Genomic DNA, 14,482 nt, shown 5'->3' with positions numbered 1-14,482 from the left:
CATGAAAGCAAGAAGCCATTCTTTATCTTTCCAATAAATTTTTAAGTCTTTCCAACATGGCAATTTCTTCTCAAGAAGAACCCACCTTCTAGATTACATTTTATGGACATCGAGGCTCTTAGCTTAAGTTGTAAAAGTTTTAGATCCTCTTCAACTACTGATATTGTAGTTTTTGTCTAAAAATTGCAGAAAAGAGAGGTATTCTTAAAAGTGAGGCACAGGAAGAATTCACAGGTACTATGGGACTCTTACAAAGAACTATACCTGAGAGACATCCATCATCTGCTTAATTTGATCTTTGATCTTCTTGTTCCGATCACCTAATAAACAAAAGACTTTAGCTTTTTCTTTCCTTACTTTTAACTCTATATTCTCCTAACTTCCCTAAACTAAAGAATGATTGTGTTCAAATACTGGAAGAAAAAAATCAATTAAATAATTATACTGATTAGACTAATGACTTTTAAGAGAATTGCAAGCTTAGATTTTAAAAAAAAAGAGAGAGAGGTGAATTTCAGACTGGGGTTGTGGCTCAGTGGTAGAGTGCTCACCTAGAATGTGTGAGGCACTGAGTTTGATCCTCAGCATAAAAATAAATAAAAGTACTGTGTCTGTCTTAAAAAAAAAGGTGAATTTCTAGTTTGCACAACTAAAATGTTATCTATGCTATTCTTGTAAGATAAAAGCTTTTCTTCTCTCTCAGATCTATCTTCACCTGGGCAATAAGTGTCTTGTTTAGAAAGATTCAATCCTCTATTTTCTCCCTGAATCTACTACCAGGTGTGGTTTGAAATACTTGCTATGTAAGCAATATCCAACTTGGGAGAAAACATCTGGAAATATTTTCCTCATCAGTAAACACTGTTACACTCCCTCTCTAGCTTTCTGATAGTCTCTAGCCTCTGTTCTCACAGCCTTAGTTTATGGTTCCAACTGCCTCCGGACTGACTGTGGACCTTAAAACCACAGAGCCATAGAGATGATGAGTATCAAAATCAAGTATCATCTGCATAAGTTAAGAAATAAATTTCTCTTACTGTATAATGTTCAATACTTAGAGGTATAGGATATGACTATTGTAGCTGCAGTGTACTTACTAGTTTTCAATAGGATAGAAAAAGTCAGTGTTCTTCACATGCCTATTGCTACATTATACCCCAACAACCCACCTCTGCCAATGCAACAGACATATCTATAGATCCAGTGATATGTGTCTACAACCCTGAAGCTTAAGAAAAAATTAAGCCAGCTGAAAAGTGGCATCTGTAAGACAGGAAAGCAAAAAAGGATTCAACCTCCCTGAGACTGATCTTACCTGCTAACTCTCCATTGGTTAATTCATCTGACTCATCTCGACTTTGATCCTCAGATTCAGATTCACATTGAAACCGATTCAACTGTGTAATGTGATTAGTCAAAGCCTAGGAAAAGAAGCAAAAGGTTGGAAGACTCTCGATTTTAATTCAGAAGATTTCAGGAGAATTCATGAGATGAAACATGTATTTGGAGTATAAACTTACATTAATAGTATCATCTTTTTGACTAAGAGCTACTTGTAAATCTTTCTGGGTCTTCTCAAATGATTTCATTTGTTCACTGAGCTCAGCGTGTGATGTACTCCAGTCTTTTACTTCCTGCTGCAACTGAAAAGTCAAAACACATGAATTCCTATGGGTTAGGGAGGGGTTTCTGCACTGGATATATCAGGACTACAAGACTTAGACAAAGAAATAGAGAGCCATACTCCTCGGTGGCCTGCCTCAATCGAGGGGGTTGAGACCTTGGTTAAGGAAGAGGGCAGAGTGGCCCCAACTCTCACAGCTGCAGTAAGAACATCAGAGCTATCAGGAAGTTGAGCCTGTTTATTGCATTCCCCAGAAAATTGCTGCCAATTCAAATAATTTATCTCCAGCAGGAATGGCTGGGCACATATGACTGTCTCCTAAATTTAGATTCCTTATCATGTAATCTTCCCTTGGCCGGTGAATCAGTAACTATTCAAAAGAGGATCATAAAATACTTAATTTTCTGGTTTAAAAATTTTCTTTGAGGCTATGCAAGTTAATAACTGATTGACATTTGATAAGAAAAGCAATAATCCAAAAATCCAAAACAGATGGAGACCATATATATGCACTCAATTTGGGGAGCATTGTTTAAACTTTGCATATCTAGAAAAGGTCCTGCATGAAAATTCCTTACCTCAGAAACAGATCCAAGAAAGATACAAGATAATGATATTCACTTCTCTAGTTTACATTATGTATGACATCAAATTTTCTTTACCTGCTCTTTCTCCTTCTTAAGCATGGTATTTTCTTTCTGAAGCTGACAGCATTTCAACTTCACCTTCTCTTCACGAAGCTTAGCTTCAGTAAGGAGAATTTGAAGCTAATGAAAAACACTACAGTTAGTGAATTAATTCCAAAGAAGAAACAAAGTTATACTTTCCCAAACAAGAAATCATATAGTTCTCATTTTTTGCACATTTTAGCACACCTCAAATTTTTGGTCCGCAACAAAACTAAGATGTAGTACTAATATCCGTTAGCAATAGTTGGCAGCTTTACCTCTGAAAGTTCAGAAGTATTTACTGAAATGACATCTTTAAGCTTCTCTATAGATTTCTTATTTTCCATTATCTGCCAGGTGAAAACAGAACACAAAATATGCATTAGGATTTCAGTAGAAATACTGATATATATGTGTGTGTGTGTGTGTGTGTGTGTGTACGTACACATACATATATATACTAAAAAAGATAAACACAACAAAATTTTTGTCAAGCCATCCCATTACATATCAGGTAAATGCAGGGGATCCAGCTTTGGACTAAGCAAAAAATAAAAAACTGAAAGAGATGAGGGAAAATGAAGTCATAAATATTTCATGGCATCCACAACCTTACTGTTTATGAGATAACCAGAAAAAAAGTTCAAAGTATAGAAAATCATAATGCAATAAGTAAATAAAATGTTTTAAAGCATAGAAAATTAACTAATTAATTACTGTTTCAAGTAAACCAGTTCAAATTAGTAATTTTTTTCTAGTGATAGAGAAAAAAATTTCCCAAGATCATTTTTAAAATTTTCTTATTTGAAGTAAAAAATGATAAAATTTAAGGAAGAATAGACTAATCTCACATACAGAAGAATTCCAAAAAAATTATAAAGATACTTGCTCCTTAAGGAAGTGGACATAAATCTGCAATCTTTGTTTGCAATGCCTGGGATTGAATCCTGGGCCTCATGCATGCTAGGCAAGTGCTCTACCATGAGCTGCATCCTGAGCTTGTAACTCTTCATACTTTAACTGTGGGCTGTGCATGGTAACTTCCAAAGAATACAATATGAAAAGGATTGGAAAGAATTTTTACAGTGGAGAAATCTGATAAATACTACCTCAGCTAGGTGATCAAGCTTACTTGGGGGTAGGATATTTCAGAACACACTCTCTACCATCTTTTGCAACTTTTATGTAATTACAGAAACTTATAGAAATTGAAAATGAAATATGTAAGTAAAAATTTTTTAAGTTGTTGTATCAGTACTTAAAAGTTCCACAAAATGGGCAGAAGTGGGTTCAACTTCCTTGACTCCTAATCTTACTTTAGTTAACAGCTGGACTAAGTTCAACTTAACCAATTTTACAAAATATTTCAAAAGCCAAATTGCAGTAATACTTAGCAGCAAAACTCTTACCAAGTCCTGATTCTTAGCTTTCTGTTCTCTCTCAGATTCTAACATAACATGAAGACTTTTACCTCCCTCATCCAGAAGTTCTTTAGCTTTTTCAAGAAGCTTCATTTTATCCTGGAAAAAAAAGGTGTCAAGATTACTCACTCATTACATTTACTTTTGAGTTTAGAATGTAATTCCCCCCAAAGAAGGGATTTTTACCTTATAATTAGTTGCTTCATCAGAAAGAATCATATTTTGTTTCATGGTCTCTTGGACCTGTTTCTTTGATTCCTTCATCTATGTAAATAAAGCATTCAGAATTAAGATACACAAATTATAGTGCTACCATACAAGTTACTTCCAGACAAGTGACCCTTTCCAGAAGAAAGCAGTACTTAATACATATGACTGTTTAGAATTTGGATGATTTGTAGGAAATAATGAAACAAAAATTTTAAAATATGATTTTTAAATTAAAACAGGTAGGAATGATTCAAGCTAGAACCAAGGGAGAAAGAAAGAAAAAAATAATTATACCTTCTGTTCATAATTTGACAATTTCTGCATTAGTTCTTCATTTTCTTTCATGAAATTGTTCACCTTTTTGGAAATTTGCTGTTCATTGACTAAAAGGGGGAAATACACAAGATTATTACAATCACTAAATGAAATTCAATTACTCAATCTACTAAAAGCAAAGACATGTTATATGGTACTATGAGGAAATACTTCTTAGCATAACTATTATGCTTTTAAAAAGCAATCTATGCTTATTAGCAATAAGAGTATAAAAATTATTAGAATTTAAGAAAAATATAAGAACAATGATATTTTGCTGGGTGCAGTGGTGCACACCTGTAATCCCAGTGGCTCAGGAGGCTGAGCTAGAAGGATTCCAAGTTCAAAGCCAGCCTCAGCAAGAGCGAGACACTAAGCAACTAAGTGAGACTTGGTCTCTAAATATAGGGGGTTGGCGATGTGGCTCAGTAGAGTGCCCCAGAGTTCAATCCCAGGAACCCCTCTCATCCAAAATGATATTTCAATTTAAGCTTATTTCACAGATGGGAAATACAGTAAAGTGTTGTAGCTTGATATTCCCCCCTTCTCAAAACACTTTCTTTTCCGAAAATGGAATCATTTAATTCTTTGCAAAGAAAAACAGAAATGAAAACATACTGATTCACATTACCATTCTTCAAATTATCTACTCAATTACTTAATGCATGATTAAATCATTAGCATAGAAATACTCTTCAAATGTAATACATCTGCATTACATCAATATTCAAAGTTAATCTGCCCCAAATTAAAACTTATCATCATCTCCCTATCCACAATTTGTTCCTCCTCTTTATCTCCTATCTCAGAGTTGGAACCATCATCATCTACTCTATTATCCATGCTAGCAACCTAGGAATAGTAAAATTTTCAGGAGGTAAAAAAGATAATAGACATTAAAAGTCACTGTATCTACTTCTAACATAAATAAAACACACATCAAACACCAATACAAAGGGTTATTACAAGTTTAAGAAACCTAAAAATTTACCTTGATATACTCTATCTTTTACCTAGAAGAGAGAAAAAAGATTAAATTTGATGTCAAACATCTGCTCAATAGAAACAGCATTCCTAAAACAATAGTCAGAATCATAACCAAGTGAGAATTTAATAACATTCTGGTTCAGGATAATAATTTATAGGATTAAAAATAAGTAAAGGTTAACAAGCCTTTTAAATTTAATTGGTAGTGATATTTCATAAATAGCCTCTGACATAAAAACACTAAGATATGTACCTTATTTCACAGCAAAGATGTGTGTATGTGTGTGTGTGTGTGTGTGTGTGTGTGTGTGTGTGTGTATACTCAAAATCATTTACTTGACAATTCTAAATAACCAGGATAAAGTCTAGAAACAATGACTATTCAAAATAAATCTGAGGAAACAATATTAAATGCATAATCTTTGTACTAAGATATGCCACTTTCACTCACCAGAAAACATCTTAGAACTCCAATTTAAATTTGGCTATTGGCTGAATTTAGAAACTAAGAGGCTACATCATCTTATTTCTGCAAACCACTAAATATATAGCAAGAAATCTGAAAGGAAAGACTGCTTGAAGAAAATGCACAAGCAATAAGAAAAATGACAATTAACATATTCTGGAAAGGACAAAAACAATCGTTTCCAAAAAACAGCAATAAACTACCTGATAATAAAACCTAAGCAGAAATTTTTTTAAAACATCACTAAATTTCTTTGTAACTTAGCATATTACTTGTCCTTTCAAATGTTATAAATGGTGATGGGATATTCAGATGTGTCCACAGATCATCCAGGGGATCTTCGTAACAGGAAATTGCATTCAGAAAACTCCAACACAGAAAAAAATGAACATTTCTTTAATGTCATAGCCTTGCTAACCTTTTACTCAAAATGACAACAGAGGAAAATGGGAAGTAGCATAAAAGCAGTCATCTAAGGTAGGGAGACTAAAGTTTTAAAGTCAAATGCTGAAACTGAGGAGCAACAAGCTAGGAACCACATCCCACATAACCTAGTGAAAAGAGAAACAGGTACCAGGGTTCTTGAAATGAAAGAAACAAGAGAGAGAAATATAAAATGTTTTCATGTTTTTCCCTTCTCTTTATCCTTCTATTTCCTTTTTACTTTTAGCTGAGAAAAAGTTCAATGAGATTAGAAAATTCCTCACAGGAATCCAGGCAAACAATTCTTCTATTTAAGAAGGGAATACTTTTTAAGAGATTTTACACTCAATTGTACAAGGAGAGGAAACTTATCTTAACAATGATATGTCTGAAATAATTAAGAAATCAGAAAAAGAACACTCAGATTTGAAAAGATTTGTATCCAATGTTTTTGGCCTCTTTAACTGTTAGGCTTTTCATATGCAAAGTCCATTTACCTAAAATAATTTTCTTCCAATTATGTTAAATAACTATGAAACAGAATGACCTACAGTACAAACATAAGTATGTATAAGCGCATATATATATATATATATATATATATATATATATACACACACATACACACACACACACACACACACACACACACACACACTTATACATATATGTACACACATACACAGAGATAGACTAATTCTGCTCAGGAAAAAAAAAAACCTTAATGAACAAAACATTTAATGGATTTTGGACAACACATAATCTATACTTCCAAATAAAAAGGTATTTTCTGTACATATGATCAAATCATAAAATCTGGGAAAAATTTATATAAAAGACTGGAAAAATTATATCATCTCCTTTTTCTCATTTTACTGTATTTCTTTGTAGCATTTCCCCCTGTTTGTATGTTTATATTAACATACAGTTCATCAACATTTAAATCTTAGTTTCTGCTTTTTTTTCCCACTTCACATTTAATTGTGAGCATTTTCTGTACCTCAAAGCTTTGAAATAAATAAATCTGCCTACTATTCCACTAATCGAACATACAATAACCCCTAAATGAATTATGTTGTGCTAAGTCTTCAATCTAATACACTGTTCCATTGAAAAACATTACCAAAAATCTTCAAAGCATAGTTATTTCTTTAAGATAGATTACTAGACATATATGCTACATAAAAGGATATTTATCTAACCTATCCCATCTTTTATCCCACTTTTAAGACTTCTGATACATATGAAACTACTGGTCAGGATGGCTGTAAGAATTACCAGTTCTACCAACTGCACCCACACTAAATTATTTTATAATGTTAGTTTGACTTAAACCACTATTTTGTGTTTTAGCAATTGAAAAAGAAAAAAAAAGGGGGGGGCAGTGACTATATAAAATAATCCTTGTGCTTATGTGCTAAGGTATAAGTAAGTTAATTTACTCACAAGAGCAGTTCTCCAAGAGAAAATGACAAAGGATACAATCCCAAAGAAAACAGTGAATACTACAGGCTTCCATGGTAGTCCATAAAAATCAGGCCCAGGTTGAGTATCATCAGGCAATGTAGTAAACAGCTTAAACAGACAAATTAGAAGAAATGGGAAACCTTAAATTTATAACAAAACAGTCACAAAGAATCATGGCAATTCTAAACCAACTTCCTCATCAGAAATCCACCTCCTCAATAGTTTCCAACAGCTTCTTCAAGAGAGAGGATACTGGCAGTCTCATATTTTTTGTTTGCTTCCAGTGTTTTCAAGTATAATGAATCTAAATACTTTTTAAAAATATTTATTTATGTATCTTTAGTTTTAGGGTGGACACATTGTTTTGTTTTTATATGGTGCTGAGAATCGAACCCAGTGCCTCATGTATGCTAGGCAAGCGCTCTACTGAACCACAACCCCAGCCCGAATCTAAATACTTTAAATTGAGCATACATTTCCAGTTTGTAACAGGCCCTATATCATCACATTGTCTAACACCTGGCTAGAATCCCTCTGGATCATTCTTTTCTCTTAGATAACCTGGTTTTTATAATTTAAAATATTCATTTAAGACAAAACTTAAATATATGAAAGAACTAATTAATTTTATGGCAACAAATAAAAACAATGACGATATATGTATAAGATTTTAAATCTTACTTCCATTCCACTCTTATATACAGATACGTGACATGTAATTTCAGACAACTCTTGAAAACTGGCTTAGATAAACTTCTCTGAATTTAACATCCTTCTATAAAATTCAGAGCCTAATTTTAAATGGTTGCTCAAAGGCAGTGCAGTAAACACCTGCCTACTCTTCCCTGTTTTCACCGCCCTCTACACGTAATAGGAGATAACTGTCACTTGGGCCCAATTCCCCAGCAGTCTCCTTAGGGAAAAGACCTGTAGTAACATTAGCTGTTTGGATTGTTGGCTGCATTTCAGAACGTAACATGAGGTTGTCACCTCTATTCCGTCAAAAAAAAAAAAAGTGCAAGTGGGGAAAGCTCAAGTACACTCTCACCGGCCTCGCTTAACCATACAGTCACGTCCTGCCTGCCTTGGGCCTGACACACTCCATTTCTCCGTCGCCACGACAGTCAGTGCACCCACTCTGCCAGAACTCAGCCACCCGACAGGGGTCCCAGGAGCTCTGGGTCCCCCAGGGAAACAGTGACAGAAGGCACAGTGGCAGGTACTGAGTCCATGGTTTATGGACAGCTGAGTGGAAGCGACGCTTCCCTGCAGAACAGCACAGGACCCTCTCTTTCACCGTTTCCTACTTCAGTAGGACCCAGCGCAGGGGGCGGGTACTGGGAGTGAACTTTGCCTTCCTCCACCACAGGCGCTTTCCGCCCAAGGCAGAGGAAGCCCCTGGGTGGACTGCAGTGAGCAGACAGAGGATGCTGAGGGGCGTGGCGGGGAGCGGGAAGAACCAACTGCGGAGCCCGGCGGGGGACAGCGCCAGTAGAGCCAAGCGGAAGAGTCCAAATGAAAGGACTCCAGAAGGAAAGAGGCTCACCTGTCCCCGGAACTAGGAGAGGACCGGCGATTTAGAAGGCCCTGGAGGAAGCCAGGGAACTAGCAGAAGGGGATTATAGGCAGAGACTAGGAAAAAGGAGAAAGTCAGGCCTCCCAGCCCCTCCCAGAGCAAAACCCTTTTGTCAACGTGTTGAGACACCAGGTACCTACCTGCCCCAAAAGTGCAGACAGAAGAGGAGAAGCTTCTCCTGCTCCCTTCTAAAAGACTACTGCTGGGCTTTCCTTCCCTGCTCACTCGTGGATGACACTCTTTTTAAAAAAGCCTAACCCTAAGGAATCATGTCATTATCACCCCACGCCGGTGGCTTCATTTCTGGATGCCACATTTTAGGGTTGCATGACTTGTGGAAAAGAACAGAATCATGAATAGCCCGAAAAGCACGTGCTAAAAATTGAAGAAACTGGGGACATTTAACTTGGGGAGGAAATGAACATCTGTGGATCTTTAAAAATCTGTCGTCAAGTTGAATATATTCAATTCAAAAGAACAAGAATAAGCAGGAAAGCACTGAAAAAGAAGAGCAATGAAGGGTACAGGGAGGGCAGACTATATAATTAATTCATGTACCCTCGTCCAAGCCCAGGAATACATAGAGATTGTGGGACAGAATAGAGAATCCAGAAACAGAACCAACTGGACATTTGGGGTACAATAAAAGTTAGTTTGGGGAAAATAGACTTTCTAATAAGTAGCGTTACCACATGGAAAATTATAAAATTGGATTTTTCTCTACTTATTCAAAAGATAAACTACAAATGGATAAGAAACATGAATGTAAAAATAGAAAATAAACAAGTACTAGAAAATATTAAGTGAAATTTTCTATGTATTATGAGTGGGCAAAACCTGCCTCATTGAAAAAATCTTTCCTGGCTGTATCTAAACCTGCTACACACACACACACACACACACACACACACACACACACGCAGTTTGACAATGACAAACTGAGAAAAAATATTTGCAACATATTATTGTCCAAAGAATCATGTTCCTGAAATATAAAGAACATTATAAATAAAATGGCCAGCAAACCTATACAAAAATGGGCTGAAGAAATAAACAGATCTCAGGAAAAGAAATGCAAATAGCTATAACATATGGAAACATGCTCTGCTTAGCTCATAATGAACAAAATACAAATTAAACCACACCAAGACACCATTTCTCACTTGCATTGGCAAGATCCAAACGTTTGAAAACATACTCAGTAGGTGAGAGAATGTGGGGGAATACAAATTCTCAGACACTGCTAATAAGTATACAAAATGATACAACCCTTATGAATGAGATTTGGCAACATCTCCCAAAACTGCTTATATATTTACCTATTAACTCAACAATCCCACTTTTTTTTTTAACTTTTTCAGTGCTGGGGAAGGGTATCTTGGGCAAGTGCTCTACTGCTGAGCTATAGTCCACCAGCCCTAATTTCTAAAGATACTGGGAATACAACAACAAATGTTTAAAACTTGTATTTACAAAACTATGTTATTCAAGCATTAATTATAACAATACAAGATGGTCACAAAAGGCTGAAACAACCGTCATCAATGAAAGTTGTTGAATAAACCAAAGAAGAAAGAAAATAATTTTAAATACTGCTAAGAGCTGGTTTCCGGAATACATTTTTTAAAAATGAAGTAGAGAAAAATATTTATAGAATACTATTTGTATCTTAGAAAATGAAAAAAGATGAATATATTATTTCTTATAGCTTTGAGGTAAAACTGACATGCAATAAATTACATGTATTTAAAGTGTGCAATTTGATGAATTTTAACATGAAATTATGAAATCACCATTATAATCAAGATAATATACACATCCTTTACTTCCAAAATTATTCTCATTCTCTAGGTAATTTTGCCCTTTGTCACCCCTCTTTCTTGCCCCCCACTTTCCCATTCCTCCAGCAAAATGTCTTATCTTAATAGATTGCTTTGTATTCCTCAAGTTTTATGTGTATGGGATAATATATTGTATTTTCTATGGCTTCTCTTATTCAGCATAATTTGAGATTCATCTACATCAGTTTATCTATCATCTATTTTTATTGCTGAGTAGCATTTCATTACATGTACATACCACAATTTGTCTATCATCTATTGATAGACATTTGGATTTTTTTCCAGTTTGGGGCTTTTACAAATAAAATAGCCAAGAACACTGATATAAAATTCCTCCTATTGCTATATAACTTATCTTTTCTTTGGAAAAGAATGGTTGGATATGACTGGTGTATGTTTACCTTTTTAAGAAGGTGATTCTACCACTTTATATCCCCACCAGATGTGTACCCATCCAGTTCCTCCATCTCTTCTCCAACCACTCAGCACAATTGTCTTTAATATTAGATATTTAATAAGTGTGTAGTGGTAACTCTTATGCTTCAAAATTGCATTTCCCTGATAATTATGTCAAGCATTTTTAATGTATTTACTATCTGTTTATCTTCTTTGATGAAGTGTTATTTTACAGGACTATATTTTTTTCTAATGCGTTCTAAGAGTTCTTCATATATCCTTGATGCAAGTCTTGATAAATGCTTTACAGTAATTTCCTCCCAGCTTGTGTTTTGTCTATTTCATTGACTTCAAAGTGTATTTTGAATTACAGAGGTTTTAGTTTGATGAATCCCACATTGTCAAATCCTTTTTAATGCTTTTGTTGTCAAATTTAAGAAATCTTTGCCAAACCTAAGTTCAACAAAATTTTTTCTCTTACTTTTTTTCCTAGAGGTTTTGTAGTTTTGAGTTTAATATTTAAGTCTGTGAGTTAATTCAGGTGTCTAATGCAAGGCATGGATCAATATTTTGCATATAAATATGCAGTAATTTCAGTACCATTTGCTGAAAAAACTTTCCATTCTCTACTTGTCTTTCCATCTTTGTCAATGACTGTTGCCATATATATTGTGTATCTATCTCTGAATTCTTGATGTTTTGTCTGCAATCCTGATTACTGTAGCTTTAGAATATTTTTTTTCCTCTTTGTATGGTACTAGGGATTGAACACAGGACCTTGCATATGCTAGGCAAGTCCTCTACCACTGAGCTACATCCCCAGCCCTAGATTAAGTCTTGAAGCCACGTTGCAATCAGCTTGTCATTTTCTACAAAACTCTGCAGGGATTTTGATTGGAATAATGTTGACTCTGGTGATTAAACTGGGATGAATGGACACCTTAGTCTTCTGACTCATAAATTAGGTATATCTCTCCATTTAGGTTCTCTTTAAATTCTATCAGCAATATTTTATAGTTTTTAATATATACATTTTAGTTTTTGCCACGTTTATGTTTAAATACTTCATATTTTTATTCTATTGTACATGGAAATCTTTAAAATTTCAATTTCTAATTATTCATTGTTAATATATAGAAAATATAATTGCTTTTAGATGTAAATTTTATCTGTCAACCTTACAATAGCTTTTTTCTAGATCATACCAGATTGTATCTATATATATATTCAAGTTATCTGAAAAGAAAAGAGAATTTTATTTCTTCCTTTCCAATCTGAGTGCATTTTATTTCTTTTTCTTGCCTTAGTATACTAGCTATTTCCTTACTGCACCCCAGTACAATGCTGAATAGATGTAATGAGAGTAGACATCTCTGTTTGGTTTCTGATCTTGGGGAAAAGTATTCAATTATCAACCATTAAGTATGAGGTTAGCTGCATTTTTTCAGAGGATGTTTTAAGCTCCCTTCTATTCCTAGTTTGTTGTTTGTTTTTCTACATCAATAATCAATGCTGAGGGGCTGGGGTTGATACTCAGTGGTAGAGCACTTGCCTAGCATGTGTGAGGCAATGGGTTCAAATCTCAGCACCGCATATAAATAAGTGAATAAAATAAAAGTTAATCAACATCTAAAAAATTTTTTTAATTAATAATCAGGGCTGATTTTTTTTTACATGTCGATGCGATTTATTGTCACCTACTTGTACATGCACACAAAATAACAATATAATTTGGCCAATATTACTCCCCAACATTTTCCCCCTCTGCTATATTTTTTAAATGCTTGTTTTGTATCTCTCAAGCTAAACACAAAGATTGTGCTTTTAGGTACATCAATGTGGTAAATTTCATTGATTTTCAAATGTTAAATAAATTTTGGATTCTTGACATAAATCCCCATCATCCGTCTAGTTTTTGTCTATGATGTATTTTCCTTTTACATATTGTTGTATTTGACTTAAATTTTTGTTTAGGATTTCTGTACAGATTCATTGGAGATCCCATGAGAGGTATGTGGTTTTCTTTTCTTATTATATCTTTGTCTTGGTTTGGTGTAGTGATAACACTGGATTCATAGGAGAACTATTTCCTTGCTTTAATATTCTACAAGGGTTTAGTATTACTACTACTATTAGGAATTAATATCATTTCTTCCTTTCAGGTTTAATTGGATCACCAATAAAGCTATCTTGGTCTTATATTTTTTTCTTTGAAGAAAGGTTTTTACCTATACCTTCAATTTCTTTAATAGTCAACAAGGTTTATGAAATTGTCTGTTTTTCTTGAGTGAACTTTTGCAATTTGTGGCTTAAATAAAATTTCTTCATTTCATCTAAATTGTCAAGTTAATTAACATAAACTGTTCATAATATCCCCATTATCAGTCTAGTATCTGTGAAATCTGTAGTGATATCCCTTCTCTGATTGCGAATATTGGTAACCCGTGTCTCCTCTTTTATTTCCCTCACTAGATGTTGATCAATTTTATTCATCTTAAAGAACTAGCTTTGGGTTTCATTGATTTTCTCTTATTTTCCTTTTTTTTTTAAATTTTACTGACTTATGGTCTTTATTATATCTTTTTTTCTTGCTTACTTGGAGATTAACTTATTTTTCCTTTTCTAGTTTCTCATAGTAGGAACTAAGTCAATGACTGGAGACTTATTTTTTAATAAAGCTATCTTGGGCCTGGTAGTGCTATAAGTTTTCCAATAACACTTTAGTGACATTGCACAAATGGATATGTTGTTTTCAGTTTTATTCAACTCAAAATATGAATTTCTTCTCTGATTTATTTGACTCAAAAATTATTTAGCAGTGGGGGCTAAGGTTGTAGCTCAGTGGTAAAGTGCTTGCCTCACATGTGTGAGGCACTGGGTTTGATCCCCAACACCACATAAAAATAAATGTACTGTGTTGTTCATTTATACCAAATATATATATATGATAGATAGATACAGATATACATATAGATATAGATAGATAGCAGATAGCAGCCTGGCACTTAAGTTTTCAAATATTTGAGAATTTTCCAGATTTTTCCATTATTGATTTATCATTTTATTGTGTTCAGAGAATAAGCTTTGC

At 34.2% G+C, this 14,482-nt stretch overlaps 1 protein-coding gene across 1 annotated transcript in view; it reads right to left on the bottom strand.

Moving 5' to 3' along the window:
* LOC144372564 (transport and Golgi organization protein 1 homolog) overlaps positions 1-14,482 on the bottom strand; it is a gene marked incomplete at its 5' end in the record, with an annotated part of 38,673 nt that overhangs the window by 11,401 nt on the left and 12,790 nt on the right. Inside the window, 11 exons of the mRNA XM_078035913.1 lie at positions 86-176; positions 265-320; positions 1,316-1,421; positions 1,521-1,643; positions 2,287-2,391; positions 2,571-2,642; positions 3,702-3,812; positions 3,900-3,977; positions 4,218-4,306; positions 5,230-5,251; positions 7,561-7,689. Coding sequence (XP_077892039.1) covers positions 86-176; positions 265-320; positions 1,316-1,421; positions 1,521-1,643; positions 2,287-2,391; positions 2,571-2,642; positions 3,702-3,812; positions 3,900-3,977; positions 4,218-4,306; positions 5,230-5,251; positions 7,561-7,689 — 982 coding nt within the window. The remainder of the gene's footprint in view (positions 1-85; positions 177-264; positions 321-1,315; positions 1,422-1,520; positions 1,644-2,286; positions 2,392-2,570; positions 2,643-3,701; positions 3,813-3,899; positions 3,978-4,217; positions 4,307-5,229; positions 5,252-7,560; positions 7,690-14,482) is intronic.

Source organism: Ictidomys tridecemlineatus, unplaced genomic scaffold, assembly GCF_052094955.1.
Source record: "Ictidomys tridecemlineatus isolate mIctTri1 unplaced genomic scaffold, mIctTri1.hap1 Scaffold_132, whole genome shotgun sequence".
NCBI lineage: Eukaryota > Metazoa > Chordata > Mammalia > Rodentia > Sciuridae > Ictidomys > Ictidomys tridecemlineatus.
The sequence above is the reverse complement of the archived record's forward strand: the minus strand, read 5'-3'. Positions and strand labels throughout refer to the sequence as shown.